Source organism: Rhipicephalus sanguineus, chromosome 7, assembly GCF_013339695.2.
Source record: "Rhipicephalus sanguineus isolate Rsan-2018 chromosome 7, BIME_Rsan_1.4, whole genome shotgun sequence".
Taxonomy (NCBI): domain Eukaryota; kingdom Metazoa; phylum Arthropoda; class Arachnida; order Ixodida; family Ixodidae; genus Rhipicephalus; species Rhipicephalus sanguineus.
Window position 1 is genome coordinate 150,188,574 of NC_051182.1, and position 23,845 is coordinate 150,212,418.

A 23,845-nucleotide genomic window follows, 5' to 3' on the forward strand; every position below is an offset into this window, starting at 1 on the left:
CCTTATTTACTCCTACTTTATTTACGCCAGCACTGGTCAACATTTGCCAGTGTTGGCAAATGGTAGCTAACTGATTGATAATGTTGGCTTACCAATGGCATACACTGGATGGCTAAATGATGCTAAGTGTTGGGCTAATGCCAGCTAAGGTTCACTATTCACCGTGATAACAGCGACGCGGTCTTATCCAATGATGCTTATCTTATCCTTATGATGGAATCTTAATCTATATAACATGATGGAACATGGTGGAATATTGTTCTAATGATGCTCTCGGTTACACATAGAGAACAGCTCAAGTTCGTTATGCCTGAAGCGTTTTGAATGTTTCCTGCAGTATCTCCACCTTCAGGTCTCCGAAGAACACTCACCTGGTTCAGGATAAGTGATGAATACACTGCCTTCTTTTTGCTCCACCTGTGATAGAAACGAGAAAGAAATTCACGCGTTAGTCAATGTCAATAGGCCAGATGAAATTGTAACCAGGTGTGTGAAAACACAGAACAGCAAATTTTGAATTGAATAGAGCAGAGGAAAGCTGAATATGAAATCGAATATCGTCGAATTTTATTTGAAGGGTAATGCTGACAAATATTGTGCCAGTACACTTGGTGTGCCATGTGCTCATGAGTTCATTTTTGCTCCGTAATACAAACGTTTATAAAGGCCAGTAATTTAGCTAGTCAGAGTTGAATTGTTCAGTTACTCAAATCCCACTACAACGAAATCGACAGCATGAAGCAAAGAAACTTGTCGTGGAATTTTGCTGCAGCAGAATTTCATGGGCAGACCACACACATCCACAAAATTCGATAAATCTCACTCATCCTCTGGTCTTGGTAAGAGATTGCATTATGCACTGGCATCAAACTACTGCTGATTTCGACATATTTTTGACATATTTGGCTATGCTCAGAGTTATGACAACCCAATGCTCTTTTCATACATTGAGTACAACTCTGAGGAAGCTTGGCAAGAAATTCGGTCAAGAAAATGTGTAAGTCCACAAAACTTGCGCTTGAATTTTGTTGTGGCAAACGTGGCCTTCACGATTGGCTCCAACTGCGCGCAATACAGGAACGAATCACAGAGGCCACCATACGAAAACAAAGAGACACTAAGCGATCCAGAACAACCATGTTGACAACCGTATAAATAATGAGGTTCGTTTATGTTTAAGGCAAAAAGCATCTTCATTCATTACTCAGTCTAAAAACGAAAAAAAAAAAAATGCCATCACGGGTGGTAAAATTATTGGATTACTTTTTGGTGCGAATGCATCTGCTGCAAGAAACGGAGTATTGGAGCATGCCGAGCATCAAGCACCGCAAATGTGCAATGCAAAAGCCAAGCGGAACAATGTGCTGAAGTCCGCACTGCCACGGTTATCAGCAGACGACACAAAAGCCAGAACAGTGCGTTCCATCATATGACCTTATTGGCTTTTATCTTCTGCCATGTTGGTCGTGATGCCAGCGACCATGGTTCCATCCACAGTGGCAGCAGCAAAGGGTAGCTTTGTTCCTAGACATTGAGCGTTAATAACAATATCTGGGTTTTTACGTCCCAAAACCACGATACGATTAGGAGGGCTCCGGAAATTTCGATCATCTGATGTTCTTTAACGTGCACTGACATCGCGCAGTACGCGGGCCTCTAGCATTCCACCTCTATCGAAAATGTGACCACCGCAGCCGGGATCAAACCTGTGACCTTCAGGTCAGCACCCGAGCACCACAACCACGGCGGCTAACACAGAAAGTATTAGAAGTAAAGGGTTAAAAAATTCACCCAGTTCCACGCCGTGAAAACTGTTGGACAGTGAAGCTGTAAGCGCGTGATTGGTTTATTAAAATGAATGTGTCTCTAATTAATGTAAATAATGAAAGTGTGAATTGCTTTCCCAGTATTTTTTTTACTGAAAGTAATCATCACCACCATTTCGTTCTGTTTATATTTTATTCACTCACCCCTGTGGTCACGTGACCTGCATGACACGTACTACTAGTACTACTACTACTACTACTACCACTACCACTACTACTACTACTAGTCACCAACCACTTATTTGGATGCCAAAAAGTTCGGGCATGCTCGTTTATACGGACACCTTCACAGCACCGCCACTCGCCTCATTGAAGTACAGTCGCCGACCGTTTATTCGGACATGCTCGTTTATTCGGACACCTTCGCGGCACCGCCGCTCGTCCCATTGAAGTAATGTAAACTCATGACCGAAAATTTGGACACCCCACAGTCCGCCGTTCGATTTTTCGGACTTCAGCTGGCTGATCGAGTGCAACGTTGAACGCCATGACAAGCTGTCAGCAATGTTTACAATATTTTTGCTAGGTTGCCAGCACTGAAATGTTGCACTGGCTATAACTGGAGATCGTGCCAGTGCCAAAAATCCATGCAGAAATTACCGATCTCGAAGGCTATATTTGTTGGCTACACGTAACTGTTTCCTTTTGGCTTTAGCCAGCCAAGTATCCACTGAACGGCTGCCACGGCCGAACAGCAGGCCAAGCCAAGCCAAGATTGGAATCAGCTCGGTGTGGCGTTTGGGGTGAATGACAGCGCATACGAGTACGGCACGGATCCTAATTCGGACAAAGAGAGTACGACAACACAAGCGCTGCAACATCAACTAGCCCAACGTCGTTTCCATTTGGCGTATGAGGGTTTGCTTTGTCAGACATTTCTGTGGCTAGGCCTGATCTGCGTCCCGAGCCCCGAGCTTTGTCTCGCTCCCTTGTTTGTTCCGTGGCGTGCAAGGCCTGATCTGCGGAAACTTCTCCGATGCCGCTCATTCCATGTGCGCCGTCGATGCACCGTCGGAACTAAAAAAACGCGGCAACTAAAAGACCTTAACGATGGCGAAAAAAGCGGCGATTATTCACCAGGTGGAAGTTGCTTGGGAGATTTCGCCGAGTTAGGCGATGAGATCATCTGTCAGCTACTCGAGTCAGCGCATGCGGACAGTGACTGCCGTGATGACGCACCTCCCGCACCACAGCCATCAAATGCGGATTTAGCGTAGGCCGTTGCAGTGCTCTTGCTGACCCATGGGGGTGGCCAAACATTGGTTGAAATACAGGGCAACTTGGTCGCGCGTAAGCGTGCGTGTGTACAGACGCGCACTGACAAGTTTTTTCCGGCCGCTGGGCCAATAAAAGCGCTTTTTTTCTGGTGAATCCTTTTTTTTGGACTCCCGATTATTCGGACTTTTCGGTGGTTCCCGCCAAGTCCGAATAAACGGTCGGCGACTGTAATGTAAACTCACGACCAGAATTCGGACGCCCCACAGTGCTCCATTCAATTTTTTGGACTCCGGCTGCCTGATCGAGTGCGACTTCGAACGCCATGACAAGCTGTTGAGGTCTACTATATTTCGCTAGGTTGCCAGAATTGAAAGGTGGCAGTGGCTATGGCTGAAGGTCGTGCCAGTGTCAAAATCCATGCAGAAATTACAAATGCCGATCCCGAAGGCTATGTTTGAGGCTATGCGTAATGGTTGCCTTTTGGCTTTAGCCAGTCAGGTATCCATTGAACGCCAAGCCAAGCCACACTCTGAGTCAGCCCGGTACGGCGTTTGAGTACAGTGTACTAAAAGTACACTGGAGCTTGAGGCTGAGCTGCGTCTCGCGCTTTGTGTTTTGCTTTCTTGTTTTTTGCTTGGCGCTGCTTGGCACGCGAAGCCCGATCCTGCTGAAATGGCTCCGATACCACCCATTCCTGCACTGCCGGTACCAATGAAGAAATGCGGCAACTTAAAGGACACCAACGATGTCGGAAAAAGCAGCGGTTATTCGTCAGGTGTAAGGCAGTGGACCTCAATCCAAAGTTGCTCGGGAGTTTTCACCGAGTTGGACGACGATGAGGTCGGGTCCTCAAACCAGCGCAGGTAGACAGTGACTCCGATAATGACACGCCGCCTACACCTCAGCCATCAAATGCGGATTTAGCGCAGGCTGCAACAGTGCTACTGTTGACCTACAGTGATGGCCAAACCCTGGCTGAAATACAGTCAAACCTCGTTAAGCTTACTCTAAGCTTACTAACAGTTAAAACGTAGTTGCGACGAATCCCTGACCGAGTCCCATAGAGCCCAATGCATTCACTGACTGCACCGTAGTGGTTCACCCATGCCTACTGGTTCGTGTGTACCCTGCATACCACAATAACTTTTTGTGCCATAAAATTTTACTGCGCCGCTGAACTTCCTGACGCCACAATGTACCGCGAAAGGTTTTCAGTCTTTTCGGAAAGTGAGGAGATCAGTCGATCACCGGTTCAGACTTCCGCGTGATTGCAGCGACACCTTTGCGGGCAAGCAACGGGAAAGAACGAAGGAGAGGTGGCAGCCACCGACAAACGTGCCACCATGACTTATCGCCAGCAATCTTTTATCTGCTCGGGCACGCGTGCGGTGCAGCACTACTTTAAGCCTACTGCATGCTTTTATTAGGCGACAACCTAAAGCGTTGGGCCGCCGATCGTTGCTGCCTCGTTGTGCGGGGCCGTGCACACACCACTTTGTAGAAATGAAAGCAGATCGCTGTTGCGGAGCTGAGCGTTGCGAGTTGCGGGTGCCGAGAAACCTTGCTGCATTGACGCTATCATGCTAAATGCATGCGTATGGTACAGCAAGCTTAGCGCTGTTGTAACCATGCTGCACGCTTTTATTAGGCAACCACCCAACGCTCCTCCGTATGCTGCCAGAATTGCTAGAGTGTTGCAGAGTGCGCATTGCTTGCAGGAAGCTCGTCATCACTGCGTGAACCGAACAAGCTACTCGCGGCATCTGTGCATCGCTTCCTCCATGGTGCACGGTCTGGAGTGAAGTGGGTACGAAGGACGCTCCCACGACAAATGTGCGGTACAGCAAGCGGCCCGGCAGTGACGGCATGAGCCAAGTAGGCGACGCACTGCACACAACCAGCCAGAAGACAATAGGCTCCACGTGGCCGCACTGCATTTCAAAGTGCGTCAGTTTTCGTTTAGTAGCAGATCGCGGTGCAGACATGCACATATATCGCGGAAAGCAGACACTGTCTGTTCTGTCACTATGTCGATCACTGCATATTCCGGACTCTGTAATAGTTTCGAAATGCTCTTTGGCGTCGCCACAGCGCGCTATCGGGTGGTCGTGCGAGATTCTTTTCTCCACTTTAACAAAAAGAAAGAAAAGGCTTCGCGGCGGGCACTTTAGGCAATACACTCGATCCTGGATATATAGAACTCAAAGGGGACCGCGAAATAGTTCGATATATCGAGAATTCGAAATACAATATATGCGTATTTAAGGCTTAAATTAAAGCACTGCAGGCCTCAACAGTTTTCGGAAATCGTAAAAAGCGCGAACATGATTCGCTCACATATGCTAAAGAACAAGGTGACAACTTTTTCTTTTGCAAGTTACTGCACTTTATTTCGCATGAAAATAGTCCACAAACTTGCCTTGCTTCTTGCGTGCCGTGAATTTATCAAGTCATCGTCAATATCATTGAAGCTTTCCAAATAAGCAAGTTCAGTACCTTCAGCCACAACAGCAGTGATCGACCCTGAACGCCGATGCGAGCTCTGTAGTGCGGTAAAGGGTTTAGCGGTGGCAGCGGCGGCATTGGCATCTTCAAACCGCACGGGTCCATTTCCGCAGCTCCGGCAATGTGAGCCATGATCTTGGCATTGATACAGTCAGAGAGAGCTACATTGTTATCTGCACCGATGAAGTGGCTCGCTGTGCTCCCATCCGATATGTTGCAAAATTCACTGACGCACCGTACGTCGTGGTCAGCAGTCATGACGCACCCAAAGTCTTCGCCTGACACCAAGGCCCGCAAGGAAACGGTGCACGACTGTGCTTTACTTGATGTCGCTCCAAGCACCGGTCATCATTTTTATGACTACGAGCGGGACAATGTTTAGTTCGACGCCCAAGTGAAGATTTATCAAGAATGAAGCGAGAAGTACACAAGTTCACATGCCGTGAGAGACAATGACAATGCTACACAAAGAAACATTTCTCCACCGTCGACATGTTGGTGATAGCGATGACACTTGTGGCTTTAAAGGGGCCCTGCAACACCTTTCTTAATTATATTGGAATAGTCTCATTATTGACGTATGACTCTTCACGAGTCATATGCCGCAAAAATTTTTCGAATCCGTCAAGTCTAAGTGGTGTTACCAAATTATAGAGATCACGTTCCGCAGCTTTCTCTCTCAACTCAACGCAGCGAGCGCGCGGAAAGCTGCGCGCGGCGTGAGGGGAGGGAGGGAGGGCGGAGGTGCGAGGAGGCGACGTCAGCGCCGGCGGCATTTTTTTTCATTATTTTCTCTCTGGCGTCTCGGCGCAACCACGTGGTCTGTGCCGCCACTTCCGGTCGGCTTGTGTCGTTCTCGTCGAGCGGAGTCGATCGCGCTGTGTATCGTGCGTGCTTGAAAACTGCGCGTCGGTTTGGTAATGTTGGGTGTGCACCTCGAACGCCGTAGTGTTTTCATCACTCTGCCAACCATGGAAGCAAACGTGCGCGCTCGTTTGGAACGAATGACAGCTGAGATCGGTTTCGGCCCATACTCCGATACACCGCCTCGTAAGACGGCACTGGCAGACGACCCCGAAGCGCCGCCATTACCGGACGCCAGCATTGTTATCGGAGACACGCTGCGCCCGTGCCTCGGTCGGTCGTGAGAACGTGCCGACGATGCAGTTCTCAGCTGACGAGGCAACACTCGAACGGCTGCCACTCTCAACGGCAACCGGCGATGGTCAAAAGCACAGAAATATTCACGTTCTCGGCACTGCGCATGGCGAAGAAAACGGAACCACGCAACTACGAGCAGACGAGCTGTCGGTGAGACCGGAAGTGCTAATATTAATGTTTGTTCGGTGTTTTTAACGCGATAACATAATATAAACGTACATATTATCTACTTATTGAACTCAAAATTAACAACGAAAGTAATAATGAGGGTGTTATCGTGATTATAACATCAGCCAATGGTGGAACTGCCGACAATCGCGTCATATTTTGCGACTAATACATCATTTGTCGAGAGAAGAAGGAGCGATTTTCAGCTGACTTTGAGAATTTATTGTAAATTCCAGGCCGTGCGCATCGCTATAATATTTGACTCGCGTGTTCTCGAGAGCCTCGACTACCGATCGGCAGCGCTTTTTGAGCATGCTCGAAAAGTGTTGCAGGGCCCCTTTAAAGAAGGCAGTCGCAGCTTTGGCGAGAAATGTGAAAAAAAAAGCGTAGCCTCTGAGATATGCATTTTAAAACTGAAAACACCAAAAATACGTCATGAGATTGCACATCTCGAAGGCCATGCTTTTCGGGTCCACATGCCATTGTGCGCGAACAAACAAGGAAAGGAATGCAAACATTACTATGAGGCTGCCGAGTCACATCGCATTCTCATTTTGAAAAACACTATGCCCGTGCGTTAAAACCTGCGGACCGCACATCAAATATACCGGTGCACTGACAAGTGCTGCGCAACAAGCTAGATCAACGCAATGGAATAATAACGCCTTTTCGGCACCTGTGCGTGATGAGATCGGAACTTGTTAGAACGCGGCCGAAAAATGATCAATATTTGTTAGGAAAAATGCACTTTCTGGGCTTTGGCGCGGTGCAGCGTTCGATATAGCGGATGTTTCGCTGTGTGGGAGTTCGACATACGTGCGCTCCAGTGCCATACTTTTGCATGGGAAATTCATGGAAATTTCTCAACTGTTCGATATAGCCAATAATTCGATATATCCGGGATCGACCGTATCTGTTGGGACGCTCTATTTATTTCTTTGTTGGCGGCGATGGTGTACGCCAGGAGATGCAAATCTTTACTTGGTGGTAATGCATACTACCGTTTAGTGTGTAGTTATTAGGGGTGTGCGAATATTCGAAATTTCGAATATTTTTCGAATAGTGTTTGCTATTCGATTCGATTCGCACTGAAATTTTACTATTCGAACTATTCGAACTTCCCAAAGACAAATGCAGTCAACGTCCGGTTGAAAATGACCCCTTCAGATTTTCAATATGCTTCACCTCATTACACTCTCGTATTGCGGCAAAGCTGCCTTTCAAGCTCCGTTACGGTCGAACTTAGCCAAGAGACAAAGTCCGGTTAGAAGTGGTCCCTAGATTTTCAATAAGCTTCACCTCCTCACACCCCCGTAATGCGGCAAAGCTGCCTTTCAAGGTCCGTTACGGTTGAACTTAGCCAAGAGACAGTCAACGTCCGTTTGGAAGTGGTCCCTAGATTTTCAATATGCTTCACCTCATCACACCCCTGTATTGCGGCAAAGCTGCCTTTCAAGCTCCGCTACGGTCGCAAATGTATTAACTCAAGAAAACGCTGGTTCCAATATGGAGATGAAAGATGTGGCAGAGTTGGGGGCTCAATTAATGCTGTTTTGGACCTGAAATTTGGGCAGGAAGTCCGAAAAATCGGACGCCGAAGCTTTTTAGCATCCAAAATTTCAGATGTTCTTATATATCGATGCCTACAAGGCAGATTTGGAACTCCGGACTTGAAGGGAGCACACCCTTGTCTGCCACATCAGTTGGCCTTCCACAGAAGTTGAAAGAGAAGGAGAGGCTGAGGAAATGGCATCTCTGCCTATCACGTGTAAAGTGTTGTCGGCAACACTTTGGTTGCACCAAATCATGTACTAAATACAATTCGGCCTCTACATTGCCTCATTCTTGATAAGAAAGACAACTATGAAATATGACCCCACCAGCGCTTCATCAACCTAGCGAAAAGAAACACTTTCATGTTGCTATCTCACAAGAACATACTTAGGGATTCTCTGCAACTTTTTCTGTAATTTCACTTCGAATTATTCGAAAAATGTTTGAGAAATATTCGAAAATTATTCGAAATTATTTGATTCGATTCGCACTCAATCTTTATTATTCGAATTCGCTTCGCACCCAAAATTTTGCTATTCGCACAGCTCTAGTAGTTATGCTACGTTCCCGGCAGGTACGCATTAACAAGGTTTCACTGTACATGCCAACTTGGTCGCGCGTAAGTGTGCATGTGTGCAGATGCGCATTGACAAGCCTTCAGGTCACTGAGCCAATAAAGGTGCCTTTCCTCCAGTGAATCCTTTTTTTTTTTTTTTGGACTCTCAATTATTCGGACTTTTCGACGGTTCCCACAGTCTCCAAGTAAATGGTCGGCGACTGTACTACTATTACTACTAATACTACGACGAAAACGATGACGGCACAGGGCAGACTAAGACAGCTTCATTGCAAAAAATTCAGTAAAGTTGTACATGGCTTACCGTTAACATTACGCTAGGCAGTGTCTCCAGCAAATCGTCCAGGGTGCACACCCCATAGTCTGCCACTTCCAGTGGCCGTTCGTATGCACTCTGGTAGTGTTCGAGGAGGCTGGACATCGACATGGTCTTGGGGGCACCAGGCTTCTGGAAGAGGCGCTCGATGTCCCAGACAAACCGCTTCATCTGCTCCGTGTGTGTTAACGTTATGACACCATAGGAGCCGTGGCCTAGGACCTGCGGAGGTTCAAACAAGCGGTGGAGTGCACCATATACAGTAGAACCTCGTTGATACGTTCCCGCTTAGTACGATTTCCCGGCTCCTGCGCTCGAAATCGCGAAAATTAAAAATAACCCAATACAGCTGTGTGTAATACGTTCCGGTTAATACGTTCCCGGAAAATATAATTATTCGGCAGCAACGTTCAGCACCGCGAAAAGCTGTGGTTGTATAATACGTTTTGTACTCAGAAACTCTCATTCAGGTGTGCAAAAAGGGCCCTCTCGTGTACTTGTGAAGCGCGAAGTGGCAGACAGCCGCCGCGCGGCGATGACAGCTTCTTTGCAGTGCCTTTCCCCACCTGCGCGCTTTCTCTGCTTTTCACAATTGTCCCCTCCGCGTCTCTTCCGAATTGCTCGATCGTCCCCTCCGTGTCTTCTCCAAATTGTTCGATCGCCACTCTCTGTCAACCACACACCGACCCGAAGGCAGGCGGCGATGCTTGCCGTCAAAATCTTCAGAACGGCTTGCCGTCAAAATCTTCAAAACGGCTTGCCGCGGAAACGCACATGCCGCTGCCGCATCGCCACCGCTGCATAACACGCCACGATCTGTAACCATAGCAACGCCGCCATTGTGCCCAGTGAATATGGCCGATAATTTCCCCCGCACTTTTCTCCCGGAGCGCATTCGTTTTTGGGTTGCTGCGCCCGGCGCAATTCCAGTCGGCGTATTTCTCTGGCTGGGCAATTCTGCCTACAAGCGGGTCGCCAGAAGCTGCCAGAAAATATTTGTTCTGGAAGATATCTGGAAGGTTTCTGGTTATCAGATGCTAAAACGAGACGATGCGCGCTCGTCGCCATCTTTTTGAGGACTTGACGGATCAAAGTGCGGGCGTTTGGGGACTTCACCTTCCATTGCCATTACGCCAGGCGTTATCTTTTAAAGCCCGTTCCGCCGTGCGAGATGGTGCAATTATGAGTGGAGGCGAACATAGCACATGTCTAAAGTTAAGACAGAATGCAAACTGATCAGCGCGAGTATGCGACATAGTGTGCGATTGCCGCGAACAGCTGTCGCTTTCGGGGACGCTTATCACTTTCGCAAGATTTCACATATCGCGTTGTACCACGATTGTTACATGCACTGCGAAGAGTTGAGCTTGTTAAGGCTTTAGCGGGGCGGATTTTTCTTCACGGACGGGGCAAGTCACGCGTGATCTTGCGAACTTATGTTATCGTATCCCAAATGCGTATGCTCGAGAATATCACTTCTGCTCTTCGGCAAACCTAGCCCCATATTTCCAAGCGGCAATGCAGAAAGAACCGACGCTCACGCGGCGCAAAGTTTCGTCTGCTGACACGGCGGTAACGTTTCCTTGCGTTTACGCTGGTTGTCAGAGAGTTCGATTTTGCAATATTCGGGTTGTCTCGGGATTTCAATACACATGACCATGACGTTATTTTTGGTCAGGACCGGAACTAGCTGGCTGACCTCTGGCTGCCAGTGAGATGCCAGGAGTTCGAAAATCGAAGAGTCCCTCCATGTTTTTTGAGAAATAAATGTTTTTTGCGTGCTGGGTTCTTCACCCTGGAACTTCGTTCTCGGACTCTACCCCCCGCCTCGTCAATTCCTGACGCCATGGCCCCAAGCTGCTACCCCGCACCTCCACCAATTGATAGTATGCGTTTAATAGTTTCGGTACGGTGAGCGTCTTAGAGGCGGGACAGCGACGGGACAGCAGTCAGTTTCCAAAAACGGAGCCAGCACAAGCACCAACCACAACAACCGTCTTCTTCATTGTTTCTCTACGGTAACCGTATTTATCACTACAGTACAAACGGTTCGATCGGAAACCAGCTGCCATGACCGTCTTTCGCAGGTGAAGGACAGACGCGCCGCAGTGCTGTGGGCGGAGCTTGCATATTTTCTTAGGTTGAAACCAACTATAGCACCAGAGAAGTGCCGCACCTCGACGACTTCCGGGATGGTTGCCATGACGTCGGCCACCTTGGCGCAGCCGTAGTTGAGTGTGCAGAAGGTGCGGGAAAAATGGGCCTGGTACACCCCGGTGAACCGGCCCACTTCCAGCCGGCAGTGAGGCTGCCGGCTCAGCAGTTCCACCATTTCCAACGCCAGCTTTTCCGTTGGAGATCCCTTTACGATGCCTGCTGGGAAAAAAAAAAAAAAAAAAACAGCGAGGGTCAGGCTACATGCAGCAAAGCACAGTTCTGACTCACCAACACTTCTCTCTTCATAAAAATACAAGCACAAGATAAATATAAAACAGCATTGTCAATTACAATTACAATGTTACATGTCAATTACAATGTAAATGATGATCTAAGTGTAGTCAGTCACACTAGATTTCTTAATAAACCGAATTCAGCGACCCACTTAAACTACTTGCAATAGTTATCTGCTGTCAGTGGGCATTCCTAAAAAAACAAAACAAAAATATTTTGAAATTCCTGCCGAACCGCCCCACGTCCAACATCTCACATCTCACTAAACATGGTACTGCCTTCATGAAAACGATCGTGAGGAGCAAAATATTTCGCTCAGACGTGATACAAAGGAACATTAGGCAACATGAATGCTTTATTTACCAGTTACCAGAATCTCAGCGTTTGTGATCGCTTCCTTGAGAACAGTGTACGGAAATGGCACAAGTAAGTCATGTCTCCAAATAAGGACACCGCGTCGCAAAGGGCTAACGCAACGTGCTAGCACGCTGACCTGTATGCTTGGGTGACTCCTCCCGCTTGGCTCGTTTGAAGCCCCGCTTTGAAGACACGATGCTGACACCTGGCACTGATGCCACCAGGTGTTCCAAGGGCACAGTGCCTGCCTGCCACTTCTCCAACTTTGTTGCGATGGGCAGTGCTCCGAACTCGGCCCGGTAACACACCTTAAAGCTGCGTGGCAGGAGACATCGTGTCAGCCAATTGCGATCCACGTCACGCAAACCAAATTACATGACATTTCAACACGAAGGTGAAACAATGAATCAGCTTATATAGATAACCTGCACTCTGAGAAGTCTAGTGCAATTAATGTCAGCATCATAAGTTTATTATTAGAGGAGAAAACCAAGGTCAAAGTTTCACTTTTAAGCTTGTAATAGCATAAATATGTAATAGCATGTGAAACGCGAGAAACAATGATATCCAATATCACACATAGGATACCACAGGTAAAAATATGAACAGTAAATGCAGAGATCACAAGAAAAAATAACGACAATGTACGACAAACAACAATAAAAAGTAGGCTTGTGTGAATAGTAAATTTTAGGTTCGAAGTGAATTCGAAACGAACAGTGATTTGGTCAAATAATTTCAAATTGAATTCAAATATTATATATCACATGTTATAAAGAAAATTTAGCGTAGTTGTCCTGACCCAACTAACTTGCACAGTATTTTTTGAAATTGAAACAAGGCATGTGCAAATGTCATTCTTTTTTTTTTTTCAAAAGAAGTGGAAGCAACTTTGAATAGTAGCAGGATTTGACTTTTGGTAGAATGCAAGTGATAACCCCTAAAATACGTTACATTTTAAAATTTTGCTTTACTTAGAGCATATAAGCTGGTTTAACAAGCTTCTAAACTTAAAAAATGACGAATAGATGTGAGGGTAATACGTTCATTTAGGCTTGAAGGGGGGCTTTGCAGCAGTGTATATTTCCCCTGGACAGGTGTAGACATGGTATAGCACCCTTCCACTGCAGTGAAACCTCCTTTACAGGGGGGGGGGCTACATGCGGATTAATATAAACCTACTCGTTCATTTCGAATACTTCGAAATTTTCGCTAACGTAAATTCGATTCGAAGCGAATTCGAATACTGTAATATTGATTTGAATATTCGAAGTGCTCAAATATTCGCCCAAGCCTAATAAAAAGAATAAAAGACATGCCACGAATGTGCAATTGAGCTTTGATGTACTTCCAGTGCTTAAGCGAAATAGCAAAACAACATGCAGACATGGAAAGAAAAAGGGACGGTAAGCATTCTTACTGTTCTTTTTTTCTTTCCATGTCTGCATGTTTTTCTCCTATTTCACTTAGGCGGTGGAAACGCATAAAAGTTCAGTGTTCCAAGTAGCCCAGCAAACTGCTTTAAGTGCAATAGAGCACATGTTCACACAAAGGTCTGCTCAGATAATGAAAAGGAGGGTGCCTTTCTTGTTTATCTAAATCGCACACCATCTGGAAAGTGACAGTCAGCATGAGAAACACCTCAGGTCATAGGCACATGCAAATCCACAATTACCTGTCCAACAGGAGGGAGCCGTCGTGCACGTCCAGCAGCTTCCGCAGTTGCATCACCCACGTTGAGCGAGGCAAGCACACTTCGGGAAGCGGCTTTGCCACAAGTCTAGCCGGGCCGGCTACCCCAGCAATGGGCTTGGCACTGTCATGAAGCGGGCAGTACGGCGGCGCACCCGTCTGCAAAAGTTTGGAGTGCAAGTGGCTATCATCGCTGCTCTGTTTCAAAGTCAAGTTGTCTTTGACAATTGAACAGAAACCTTTGTGGTATTACAACAAAGCTGTCTTATAGTCTACCCCGTTCCATCGTTGTCGTTATGGTGGTGGTAGTAGTAGTAGTAGTAGTACCGTCAAATCCCGCTACAACGAAATTGACGGGACGCAAGAAAAAGTGTTGTCACGGAATTTCGTAGCGGAGAAATTTCATCTATAGACCACAAAAAGTTAAGAAGATCTGATAATAATGACTCGTCCTTTGGTCCCGGCAAGTGCATGCATTGTCCTTTGCATTTAACTCTCGCTAACTTGGACGTACTTGGCCGCACATCGAGTGAATGTATTTTCTCATGTATAACATGCATAAAATATACACAAAATTTAGCAGTAAACTCGGGGTGCGGGTTATATGCAAATTTCGGTGCGCAAGTTGGTTCACGGTAATGCAAGGAAGGCGGCTTTGCGTCAATACGCGAGTTATACACGTGGGTTATACACGAACAAATAGTATATGCAGGCTTACTTCGAAGCGTGCCGAGCGAGTAATGCTGCGTAGGAGTGTGCCGAAGTTCACTAGAGGCTAACTGAAAATGAAGTGCCGAAGCTCTGCACTACCACCGTCATAAGCGAGCGAAAGGGAAGCCGAAACGCTTCGTGCCGTTTTACAACTTTACTGCCTTTAATCTTTCTTCGGGTGTGTTAGCTGCGCACTTGAGTGTATTCGCTATCAATGATCGCAATGATAGCGACCGCCATTTTCTGCACAGCGGCTGCGGCAAACGGTAGTTCCATTTTCAATCTGTGCGCGCTGGCCGTGCGTGTGCCTTCAGAACTGCGTTGTTGCATTCTGTGTTTGCGTCTACTGCGGTTTTGACAGCAGCATTGCTTTGAGTCGGTGCGCATACGTTGGATGCGCGAGTACTTTCGTGGTCGCCCATGATCGCGTCGACACGACCGCATTTGTGTTCACAGCGCTTGCGGCAGAATGTAGTTACGCCTGGACTAGGTGTGCGCTGGCCAAGCGTGCGCCTTCAGAACGCCGTGGATGTCATTCACGATCGCAGGGCTTGTGACAACGAGCAGTAGTTTTGTTTTGAGTGCTACGTCCAAAACATGCGGAAGTTCTTGAATAACGATTCTTGCGCGGCCCGCACGCGCATCCAACCTGCCGGCAGCATCATGGTGGATGGACGATCTGTCGCCGAGCATCTCAACGGCAAAAAATTTACCAGGATGTGCGCGTGGTGGTAGGAAGCATGTCTCCAATGAAGACACGGGTGTTGTGATGCGGCCGCCGCACGGCTCTGGCAACGAGAAATGGTCGAGTTTCTAGCGGAATTTCACGTCAATTCTAGGCAAGCTCCTTTTCCTTATGTGGTGGCACTCGCGAAAACTTCATTCAAGCAGAAGTACCCAGAAAAAGTATTTGTTGTGACGAGACATTTTTTGCATTGTTTTCTACGGGCAGCTGACGGGGAATCGAAAATTATTTGTTGTGGCGGAAATTTTATTGTAGCAGTATTCGTTATAGCGGGATTCGACTGTAGTAGGCATCACATGTTTGTGACCAGAGGGGGGAGTGAATAAAAAAATAAATAAAAACAAAATGATGATGACTCGGTACAAAATACTGGGAAACCAATTTTCACTTCAATTACATTAATTAGAGACACTAATTGCAATAAACCAGAGCAAGGCACCTGGGCACATAAGAGGGTCATGTAGATAACAGGAAGCACACACACGGCAGGATTCCGGATGCACTGCTGGCAAATCATGTGACGCGAGGCCTTCGCTGAAACACGATTGCCCAAGCCAGCAGGTGACGTGATCTCACTAGAAATCTCATGACATGAGGTGTTCGCTGAAAAGCCAGTTGCCTGAGCCCGCAGGTCACATTATCTTGCTTTGACCAATGAAGTGCAAGTGCGCATTTCAAATCTAGCAGCATAAAACATCACCACGTGATCTCGCTAGCCAATCACATACACTCGCGTGCTTACGGCGTCACTGTCCAACGATTCTCACAGTGTTCAACTGGCTGAATTTCCTTTTATCACAGTATAATAATAATGATAATAATAATAATAATAATAATAATACCATATTTACTCGATTCTACCGCGCCCTCGATTGAATGCGCACCCGTTTTCCGCGACCAAAAAAAAGAAAAAAACTAAAACATGGATTGTAACGCGCACCCATTTTTCGTGAGAGAAAAGAACAAAAAAAAAGTTCGTAGGAGTCAACCTTCGCACATTCCGAAGAACAAGTATTTGGGTTTTAAAGAACTAAAGTTTCAAAAAATAAAACACAGTCAAACAGCGGGTCTTGCCGCTAAACTGTCACCACTACGGCGGCGATACGAGTCGCGTAATGGATCAGTCCTCGTCGCTGTCGGACAACACCTTGTCGCTGTAAACGCTTTTCAATATCGGGAAACCGGCCCTGCTTTGGTCCACTGAAACCGTTTCGTGAAGCTTTGCTGTAAAAAATCTTCTGCTTCTGTTTGCGCCAGTCTCGCCCGCACGTTTCCGGAACTCCGAACGACCGCGATGCGGCCCGATTTCCGTCCGTCTCTGCACATGTAATAACTTTTCTTTTAAATGCGGCATCGTGGTGCGCTTGTCGAGTATTTCGAGTCGGCACTTCCATGCTGTCGATGCGAACGCAGAACGGGATGACGAGCTCCTCAGCACACGTACGAACTAAAACAATGGCCGAGGCGCGTAGGAGGCGGCCATTTTGAAGTGCCGATGGCAATATGATAACCGAGTTTTTTTTTTTCGGTACTCGATTCTAACGCGCATGCGATTTTTGGACTCGTTTTACCGAAAAAAAGGTGCGCGTTAGATTCCAGTAAATACGGTAATAATAATAATATCTGGGGCTTTGCGTTCCAAAACCAATATATGATTATGAGAGACACAGTTATGGAGGGCTCCAGAAATTTTGACCATCTGGTGTTCTCTAACGTACACTGACATTGCACATTACTCGGGCCGCTAGCATTTTGCCTCTATCAAAATGCGACTGCCCTGGCCAGGATCGAACCAGCGACCTTCGGGACAGCAGCCGAGCACCATAACCACTGCTCCACCGTGACGGACTTTTATCACAATATAAACCTTAGCGTAAACAGGCTGATGCAGAAATGAAACAGGACAAGGTGCTACTCTCAAACTAAGCTGTGCTTTTGTGGGAAGCTGACAAAACACAGTGGCTTTACATGTGCAATAAGTAGAGATGGGCGCACGGAGATAAGTATTGCACACTTATCACAAAGAGGCAATATCATCTCTCTGCCAGGAATACAATAATAAAAATAAAATGTATTATTTGTGCACGTGACATTTTGATTACTGCTCTTGCACTAATGAGAAAGAAAACTACAGTAGAACCCCACTGTTACGTTCCTCACTGCTGCGTTTTCCCGGCTGTTACGTCATTTTCTGCCGGTCCCAGCACAGCCCCTGTAGGATCCAGTGTATTGGGAAACCAGTTGTTACATTACAAGTGCGGGACCATTCCCGTATGATGTGCCATGAAATGCGCTCCGACACTATTCTAGCACACAGTAGAACCAGCCGAGCGAGCCCGAAGAGAGCGGCCATGTTGACTTTTCACGCAGCTTGGCCTGGCTTGACCGTAAGACTGGCCGCACGAGTGGCGCAACGACAAGCATAACATACTTTTGGTTGCCACAAACAAAAGCATATCCTTCGAGATTCAAGGAATGTTGGCGTCTATGACATAACTGGTTTTAAGCTTGTCTTTAGTGCTCGTGAAAGTACGGCTCCTTGAGGTTGGCGTTTGTTTCCGCTGTCCTGTTCGCGGTCGGACTCGTCGTGCAAGTCATGTTGCGTGTGCTTAAGGGGAGACGCTCCTCGAAACAACTTTTTTTAAATTTTTTGTAATAGAGGCTTGAAAATTCTGTTATATGTATAGTTTTTCATGCAGATTTCAAATATGTCATTACTTTCCATGTAGCTGCTACAGTTGTTGAGTTATGTCATACACAATGGCAAAATGTTACACTTTTTGCGGGAACCCTTTTATGTACTAAACTTTCAGTAAAATCATTGTGTTGAATCTTATTCGACTCTTTGTAGACTGTAGAGTGCCAATATCTATCCAGATATTCCACAGAGATAATGGAACTAATAAAAAAAAATTGTACTCTGTAACTGATTATTTTCAGTCTCCTTTGAAACAGTAACCGAATATTTTCACAAGTAATGCTGATAGATATTGCAATTTCAAGTAGATATTTGCATTCTACATGTCTTGAAGAATACGTGTGCCAAGTTTCGTTACTATACAATAAATATAAGTTTATAAAAGGCTGCCCGGAAAACGTGAAATTGTCGAAAAAAATGAAAATGAGAAAAACAAGTTTGAAAGTTTGAGACGTTGGCATTTATCAGAAAAAACACTATTTACATCAAATTAGGCCAGAATCCGCCGCCACGTGTGCGTGGACGAAAGTGTAGACTCGGGGCAATCAGAATTTTCACAACACAGTTCGAGGAATGCCGAAAGTTCTTTGCGCTTTCCAGCCGCCTCTCGGACGCCGAGCTTCCGTTCGCGGCAAGTTGGCCGTGCCGAACCCGCCACAAGTGCCGTGAGCGCGCCGATTTCGCAAAGCATCGTGTTGACAGTAGGAGCACCTACCGGTCTAGGCTCACTCTCAAAGAATCCAATCTTCTTTTGGGATGCACTGATAAATTCCACAGCAGCGTCAATTTCACAACCACTGTCGCGGGGTTCGGTGTCGGCGTTGCGCTTTTACAATCCCGACCAACTCCAGCCGGCGACTGCAGCGCCGCGGCGCGGTCACGGCGTGAACTATCACAAGAGCGCAAGCTAGGTGCTTTTTCTGACGACCGCGCGCGGCCTAGGCACCAAAATGCACGAACGTCCCTAGCCGTTTTAGTCCCTAAAGTCACTATACACGTCACGGCAGCTTTTTTTTCTGTTTTTGTTTTTCCATCTGAAGCCCGTTTGAAGGCGAGACAAGTCAGGGCGAAAACCGAAAGTACGCGGTAGATCATAGGTAGATGTTGTCCCGTGTTATGTGGAAGAGAAAGCCTCGGATATCAACATTCCGTGGAACATACGAACGTCGGAAAAGAGCTCGGTCGCTGTCGGGCCCGTCATCATTCGATGTTGTTTCGTGTGAGGAGGTGTTCGCCATTTGTTACGCGTCCATCTGCCATGCACACGAGCATGCGGTCATTTCGATGACAAAGCCGGTATGAACGCGATGTGTGCTTCTTGTTTTGTGAACTCTCGTTGCTATGAGATAACCAGTCGGTGTCGTTATGCCCTGTATTGAGGCTTCTTTTTGCAACGTGTAAACGACTGCAAACGGCAAGCGACTGCATCGGCAGCTTCCAGTTGTTTACGGACGAGTAATGTACTGTACATACATGCCAATTATGTAAGTAAATTATGTTAGAGTGTTCTGCGGCAAACACGATCCGCAATCGTTTCCTTGCCGTTCAGCAGACTGTAGTGTGGCAACAGGCTGTAGCCGCAGACGGGTTATTGCGTCGCTGCTTCCAATCATTTGTGCTTGGTCGGTTAATTTCGCCTGGAAAGCCAGTGCGAATGCATTGTGCGCTGTTTTGTTGAACTCCCGTCATTAAAAGCAAACTGGTATGTACCTTGATCACCGTGTAGATTCTTGTTTTCATCGTTTTCTCATTCCCATTTAACAGCAAGAACGCGCGCAATGTTCAAATCGCCAAGACAGAACGAGACATCGTCAATACTTCCTTTTGGGCAGGTTGGTTCATTGTTGACGAGTAACCGCGCTAACACACCCACTAGGGCAGTGGTTCTGAACTGGGTGTCCACGGACCCCAACGGGTCCGCGACACTCATCAAAAAAAACTTTTTGGAGGCTGACTATTCCCTGCGACAGCGGCCCCTTTTCATTTGTGGTATGCTTCGCCGCGTAAAACTCCTGCACTGCGGCAAAGCTAACCTATAATTCCACTTCTCTATCAGATGGCTTCAAAGCTTCTGTTGCAGTTGTCTTCGGCATATGTGCGCGAGCACACTTTCTCTAGCTTTCAATATTTGAAGAACAAACATTGTTAAAAAAGAGGTTGAAGGTGGCTGCTGACAGCACAGCTTGTTAACAAGCTGTTGACATCGAATCGGCGTGGCACATTACTCTGACCATGCTTTGCCAGGGAGAAATAAAAGCCACCTGTTTCAGCTGCATGTTGTGTTAATTTATTACTCTGACCCTTTGTCTCTCACTGCAAGGGGTTCCCAGATCATCCATAGCTGAGAACCACTGCACTAGAGACGACACGGACACACTAGTGCTGACCAACAACTGGATTAAAGGAGCCCTGGAACGCCTTTTCATCTGCGAACTGCAGCGCTGTAATGCTGAATACTGAGGTGAATGCAAAAAGAATGATCGAAATCAGTGCATTCCATAGTTCGAGAAGAAGCAATGAAAACTACACGCTTAACTTGTGTCGCAGGGCCCCTTTGATGGCAGAATGACACACCTTATATATGCCAGAGTGAAGCATGGGAAAAAAAAGAGGGATACAAAACAAGGTTTAACACACAAAAACATTATTTTTATTTTCCTTTGAGATCCAAGATGTAACAGCCGCATCCAGAAGATGAAACTCAGCATTAAACAGGGCAAGAGATGGGGCTAGTGCACTTATCAAATGCCTTAATATGATAGGCTTCTAAACTGATACGTGCAGTGCTGCCTTCACTCCTATCGCAAACCGTCGACCCTTTAAACCGGGCCACACATTTTGCTGACATGAGCAACTAAACGTGCGTACTTGTAATCTACCTTTTGCAATTTTTGTGCGTGTTCCCCCAAATGGTGATTGACAAAGCGCCCAGTTCCGCCAACGTAGAACATCCCACATGACATGGGAATGCAATACGGCACTCCTGTGGAACACTTGACCAACAGCGTTTTGTGGTTCTTCCAGCATCCACATTTACTGGTGTTGCAAATGCATGGCCACAGCTTTCCCACCTTATTGGGAGTAGACAAACAAATGGTGACACCGTGCCTACTTCCCATCTTCTTAAGATAGTGGGAAACTATATGAACATATTGTACAACCTCTGGCCTAAGGGTCTTCCGGTGATCCTTCGTGGTTGCGCATCCTGTTCCACGTTTCAATTTTTAGCGGAGGGTTTCAGGAAGAGCAGTCAAGACTGAGTTGGGGAACCCTGCAGCCGAAAGACTGCATATGTGGTTCTCAAAATTGGGCACCATTTGATGTGGGCACGATTTTTTTAGAGCAGATTCCAGGCACATCAAAGCTGTAGCTCTCTAATTTGTCTTAAAATGTGCTGAATCAAAGGGAAGCAATCCCTTCTTAGCCCTCGGGTAGTAGCCCCAGCAAGCATGTCCTTCGCAGAATATCTTAAGGTCTAAAAACCGTAAAACCGAACGTCATCGAAGTTCATGGGTAAAATGCAACCCAAGTACTTGTGAGCTAAAAACAGATGAAACTTCACCTACTGTACAGGGGTAGGTGAAGTTGGTAGTTGCTGCACGAGTACAGAGCACCAACTCATCTGAGAGAGTTGCTATGCAATTGGCACCCACTACGTAATTGCATGTACAGTTTCCATGTAGCACCACTCTGTATGACAGGTGTTGTAAAGAAACAATTGTGTTGAATGAGCGATAGATAAATAAGATTTGTTTTTTTTTTATCTAAATGCAGTCCCTGAAATTTTGAACCATGTGTTAGTATAGTGATTCTAACAGAATGTTGTCCATTGTCACAGGGATCTCTTGGAGGCAGATAAAGTTATACAAACATAATAGCAGTCCTATATGCACTCTTGCTTCATGAATTACTTTGGTAAATAAATATGCTTTCTGTGTATACCTGTATGTACTTCCAGGAGCTGCTGCACTGTGTGCCATTTATTCAAGCCTGTGTTCAGTACTAGCATTGAGAAGTGAATGTTTACGCACACTTGGACACCATTGTGTGTTTCAATGGTTACATGTCTATGCATAGAGTCAGTGTTCCTACAACTAGTATATCAATAAATGGACAAGAGTTCAGTTGCCCACAAAGTAAGTGCATTGCAGACCATTTTGCCACATGCCTTGTGGAAAGTTATCAAGTCTCACAGAGCGAATTATTACCGCACCAGAACGTAGCATTCATTGAAATTTCGCACCTCGCCCACTACATACAAATTTACCCTGTCACTTGAGCATGAGTCATGCAGTTGCGATATAAAAGTGCATCAACAATACGCCCGCATACAGCACCAGGCAGTGCCACAATACAAAACTGTCGTGGCTTAGCTTATTTAATGGTTAGGGAAAAAGGGGGAGTCCAGTGAAATATGACAATTAAGTCACCTAGGAAATGATTTTCTCACAGTCTGAAAGCAAATTCAATGCAGTATAGCTGGCATACTGAAGTACACATCTCAGAATATGGCTACTTGATAAAGAAAATGCAGTCAGTCCACAATGGCTGTTGCAAACAAACATATTTGATACAGGAAGTGACATTAGATGAAATATGGTGCACTATGGCATTCCCAAAAGCTTTTCCTGTGTATTATATTACATGGCCACCTGACATGCACTTTCCTGTGCGTCTGCGAGAGGAGTGCTTAAAAAGCAGCTAATCTCTCATCCAATAGCCCTTAAAGACCCTGGAGAAAAATGTGTAAATGTTACCATTGGCATTGTATCCCATTATCAAGTAAGAAATGCAAAAATGTTGGACTGGTCAATCCTAATGCGGGTCATTCTGTCTTCAGCAACAGTTCACAAACATTGCATTTGGGAGCATGACCTATTAATGCTTCAGAATCTAGCACAGGACACAACACAAAGGCAGACTAAAATAACACGATTGCCACAGTCTTGCTCAGTGTTTGTACTGCATCCTGCACTAGATGCTGCAATGGCACGTCCTTATTTAAACCTCCACCGTGGTTAAACCAACATGCTCCACAGTGGTTAAACCAACAGAATGCCCAGACACACAAAAATGGATAGATATGGTTAGTCTGGGTGTATGTGTAACGAAGTAGTACATCGGTGCTAAATATTGTAAATATTGCACTTAGATGAGTTATAACCACTACGGAAGGCTCCAGCACACGGTAAAATAGAACGCCAGCACATTTCAATAAAATTATCTATTTGTAAATAACTTGCTTTGAAGCACCGTAAACGAAGTACTAGTACTGCGCCGGAATAATTTAGGGCTTTTAGGCAAGCATTAATGTTGCTGTGCAAAGTTGCAATATTCCAGAGCAAGAAGATAGAAGTGCCAAGGCCGCGCAACTGCCTCGGTCCTTTTACTAATGCAACCTTTGAGAAAAAAAAAAAAACACTGCAATGGTTAACTGCGACAACGCAAGAAGCCTTAGCTGAGATTTCACACCCGACAAGATGTACTGTCAGAGTATGCAAACAAGATGTGCTGAAGAAGTACGGTGCGCACATGCAACCATGAGCGCAGGATATCCTCACGTTTTGCTATTTCATGAACGGCGCAAGCTTCCACTCCTAGTGCAAAGCTCACCGGCGTACACACACCACTGCTGTACCCGAGCGCTCCTCACGCCGCCAGCGATTCAAAAGTGCTCGTGTGACACCTGTCCCTGCTGCACGGTCCAAAGTAATCCGTAACAAATACCGCCACTCAAATTGCAACCATACTGCAATCAGTCCTGATCGCACTTAAAAGCGACCACACAGCAGCAAGTACCCGTCGTCAGTGCGCATTCAACACTACCACTTGCACGAAACAGCCAACACTCACGTATCATCACATT

At 46.3% G+C, this 23,845-nt stretch overlaps 1 protein-coding gene across 1 annotated transcript in view; it reads right to left on the minus strand.

The window, feature by feature from the left end:
• The window catches only part of LOC119400240 (meiosis regulator and mRNA stability factor 1), a 55,675-nt gene that overhangs the window by 22,837 nt on the left and 8,993 nt on the right, over positions 1-23,845 (minus strand). The window contains exons 6-10 of the mRNA XM_037667249.2: positions 13,809-13,984; positions 12,270-12,448; positions 11,502-11,701; positions 9,314-9,547; positions 372-417 (exon numbers count right to left, since the gene is read on the minus strand). Coding sequence (XP_037523177.2) covers positions 372-417; positions 9,314-9,547; positions 11,502-11,701; positions 12,270-12,448; positions 13,809-13,984 — 835 coding nt within the window. The remainder of the gene's footprint in view (positions 1-371; positions 418-9,313; positions 9,548-11,501; positions 11,702-12,269; positions 12,449-13,808; positions 13,985-23,845) is intronic.